This window comes from Sinocyclocheilus anshuiensis, unplaced genomic scaffold (genome assembly GCF_001515605.1).
Source record: "Sinocyclocheilus anshuiensis isolate Anshui unplaced genomic scaffold, SAMN03320099.WGS_v1.1 scaffold964, whole genome shotgun sequence".
In the NCBI taxonomy this organism is placed as follows: domain Eukaryota; kingdom Metazoa; phylum Chordata; class Actinopteri; order Cypriniformes; family Cyprinidae; genus Sinocyclocheilus; species Sinocyclocheilus anshuiensis.
In genome coordinates, this window is record NW_015552666.1 from 1,159,376 (window position 1) to 1,162,790 (window position 3,415).

The following is a 3,415-nucleotide window of genomic DNA, read 5'->3' on the forward strand; positions in this document are numbered from 1 at the left end:
TCAAATATATATATATATATATATATATATATATATATATATATATAAAAACATGATAACAGTTATAACAGGATTAAAAGACGTTTGTAGTGCGTGGTGAATTATATGATTAATACACTGATTCACGCAAACATAAAACCTGCAGTTTGATTGTGGTTTTATTCAGCCAAACTAATAAAAACCAACTAATTTACCCACTTACCCCCGATAATGGTGCGTATGAGGGATGCATGTCCCGGGCAGTCCACCAGTGTGAACTGCAGACTGTCGTATTGTCGGTCCCCGCAGGATTCTTTCAGGTGCTCCGGTAAGGGCACCGTAAACGCACTAAAGCCGAGATCCAGCGTGATGCCCCGCTCTTTGGACTGGGGGTTCTTGTCGAAGGCTGCGGTGGATGCGGTGCTGCTCAGCGCACGGGCAAGAGACGTTTTTCCGCTGTCCACATGGCCGAGGACACCAACGTTGAAGTTCAGCGTTTTAGGAGGACTGGAATCTGCCATCACTAGAACAGCGCGACTATTGGGGATCAGAGAATGAATGCGCAGACTTTGAACTGCTGACAGCAACGCTGCTGGTTCAACCCAACCAGCTCGATATTAAGTGATATTGTCAGTTAACCAAGTGTCTCTAATTTGGGTGGCAATATCTTCTTCTTAATTCTGATTTGAGAGATTAAATAAAATGCTAACGTAAACTGCTGCTCTTACTGTTTTCAGCAAACTTTTCTGAAATTTGACAGGTGTTTTTCCTGTGCTGCAAATAAACAATCCCTGGTGTAACAGCAACTCAACTCATAGGTTCCTCTTCGGAGCATTTGTTTTAGAAAAGGAAAATGCATCATGGGTCAAATAATATATAAAATGTTTCAATTGTTTACAGCATGTTTGTTTCACAATTAGGAGTTTATTTGTACTTCATACAGAAGACGAGTTTTGTGGAACTCACAGTGGCGCATCTTCGTTCCAGTACAACATTTCAAACGGCACACAAATGGAAAATAGGGGCGTATTCGCAGTGATCAGACGGACAATAGGAGCATCCAATGATTAAACAGAGTTTCCACAAATTGACCAATCGTTGCAAAGAACGACAAAAAAAAAAAAAACGTTTCCAGGGCGGTACTTCCTCAAATCGCCTTAGTTACCCACATTGAAACGCGGGTCTCTTGTGTTTGATTTCAACGGCCTTTCGTGTAATAGGCTTGAAATTAGTTTACTCACTTTTTAGATTGTTTAAATAACTGATAAGAAACATGAAGATCGAAGAGGTAAAAAGCACAACCAAGACGCAGCGCATCGCTTCTCACAGCCATGTAAAGGGTCTCGGGCTGGATGAGGCCGGTAATGCTAAACAAGCCGCGTCCGGACTAGTGGGGCAGGAGACAGCTAGAGAGGTAACTTCGAGATCAATTTCATATTTTGCCCGTTTGTTAATGAATGCAGAATCAGTAAATTTGATTACACTCATTATTATATGGTCTTTTGCATTTAACTGGTTGCTTGTGAAGAACGAATACAAAGTGTCTAATTAATGGTATGTATTCAGGAGCAATATAAAATGCGTATGTGTATTTCACTTTCACCAGGAGTATTTTACTGTGGTTATAACACATCCTGGTTTTGCAGACTTTTAATATTTGTAATATTTCCTGTAGTTAAGCTACTTGATATTATTATATTATTCGTTTATAAAGGACAACATGTTGCTGTAAATCCTTTCCATTTTCAAAAAATAGAAAAGATAAACATGGCTTTATTCTTTATACTTTATTCTTACCTATTTATTAGGCTTGTGGTATCATTGTAGAGCTGATTCGTTCCAAAAAGATGGCTGGCAGAGCCATTTTACTGGCCGGACCACCTGGAACAGGCAAGGTAAGGACTGACAACCTTTATTTTAACAGTCATTGTCAATAGTTTCAGAGAGTGTTTATGGTTTGATAATTGTATTTCTGTACCCTGCAGACTGCTCTAGCATTAGCCATGGCACAGGAATTGGGAAATAAAGTGCCATTCTGTCCTATGGTGGGCAGTGAAGTGTATTCATCAGAAATCAAAAAGACTGAAGTGCTGATGGAGAACTTCAGAAGAGCCATAGGTGAGCTCTCATGGAAAGAACCCATATCTGTGCACCATAACCTGTAAAAATGCTATTATAATAGTTAACGTTTATTAATTTCTTTTAAGAGATGCACGCTTTTTATAATGAAGGTAAAAATGGTGAAAAACACATTCAAATACATTTCAACTTGTCGTGCTACTAGTTAGTAAATAATTCCCCATGCACACACACTGTAGCTTGATATTAGTCATTAGACTCAAAACTGTGTGGAGTGGACTGTGTGATCAAGTGAGATATGCATGCACACATTATTACAGTGCTGACAGAGAAATACACTGGCATTGGCAATTGAACACACACGGGTGAATAGATTCACTGGTATTTAATAATATATAATGAATTCTGTAGATTTTTAAAAGCGTATAAGTAGATCCACTAGTATTTAATATGTTAGCATTGTTTATATGTTCCGTTCATTCTTGTACCTAAAATACTTAATAATTAATTATATGAATATTTATTAATTAATTATAATAATTATTATTATTAATTATTAAATTATTAAAATTAATATTTTTTGATTGTGCAGGTCTGCGTATCAAGGAGACTAAGGAGGTGTATGAGGGAGAGGTCACTGAACTGACTCCTTGTGAGACGGAGAACCCAATGGGGGGCTATGGAAAAACTATCAGTCATGTCATTATTGGTTTGAAGACAGCAAAAGGCACCAAACAGTTGAAGGTAAGGAAGTGAAAGCGCTTTTCTTGCATACTTATATTTCAAAGATAAGGAGCTGGATCGAAGCCGATTTTTTTGTCCGTTTGAAGTTATATCTCATAGCGTTTGTTATGCTTATGCAGCTGGATCCCAGTATCTATGAAAGTCTGCAGAAGGAGAGAGTGGAGGTCGGTGATGTTATCTACATCGAAGCGAACAGTGGGGCAGTCAAGGTATGGACGGATTTCCTTAACTATTCTCTCTCCTCCCTATATCTGCTCTTGGCATGTTGAAGCAATCTTTTGTCAGTGCAGGTGGACAGGTAGTCTGGCAGCGGTATAAAACACAAGATTATCTTTCATATTATTGAAAGAAATTAATACTTTTATTCAGCAAGAATGCATTAATGTGAAGTGATAGTAAAGACATTTATTAGGTTACAAAATATATAAATATCACAAATATAATATAATGTTACAAATAGTGTTGTCACGGTACCAAAATGTCAGTATTCGGTACCGATACCAGTGAAAATCCACGGTTCTCGGTACCAATTTCGGTACCAAAGCAAAACACAAAAACATGCTAATTGAACAACATTTTTATTAATAACGTTAAACAAAAATTTAATGTACAA

General features: G+C 37.6%; 2 protein-coding genes across 5 annotated transcripts in view; one reads left to right on the plus strand and one right to left on the minus strand.

Moving 5' to 3' along the window:
* LOC107667374 (selenocysteine-specific elongation factor-like) overlaps window positions 1-743 on the minus strand; it is a 13,534-nt gene extending 12,791 nt beyond the window's left edge. For all 4 annotated transcript variants that reach the window (XM_016459020.1, XM_016459024.1, XM_016459021.1 and 1 more), the window contains exon 1: window positions 203-743. In XM_016459020.1, the coding sequence (XP_016314506.1) occupies window positions 203-500 (298 nt within the window). In that variant the 5' untranslated portion in view covers window positions 501-743. The remainder of the gene's footprint in view (window positions 1-202) is intronic.
* Window positions 744-1,082: 339 nt separating this feature from the next.
* The window catches only part of ruvbl1 (RuvB-like AAA ATPase 1), an 8,493-nt gene continuing 6,160 nt past the window's right edge, over window positions 1,083-3,415 (plus strand). The window contains exons 1-5 of the mRNA XM_016459025.1: window positions 1,083-1,393; window positions 1,788-1,874; window positions 1,965-2,097; window positions 2,651-2,802; window positions 2,922-3,011. Of these exons, the coding sequence (XP_016314511.1) occupies window positions 1,253-1,393; window positions 1,788-1,874; window positions 1,965-2,097; window positions 2,651-2,802; window positions 2,922-3,011 (603 nt within the window). The 5' untranslated portion in view covers window positions 1,083-1,252. The remainder of the gene's footprint in view (window positions 1,394-1,787; window positions 1,875-1,964; window positions 2,098-2,650; window positions 2,803-2,921; window positions 3,012-3,415) is intronic.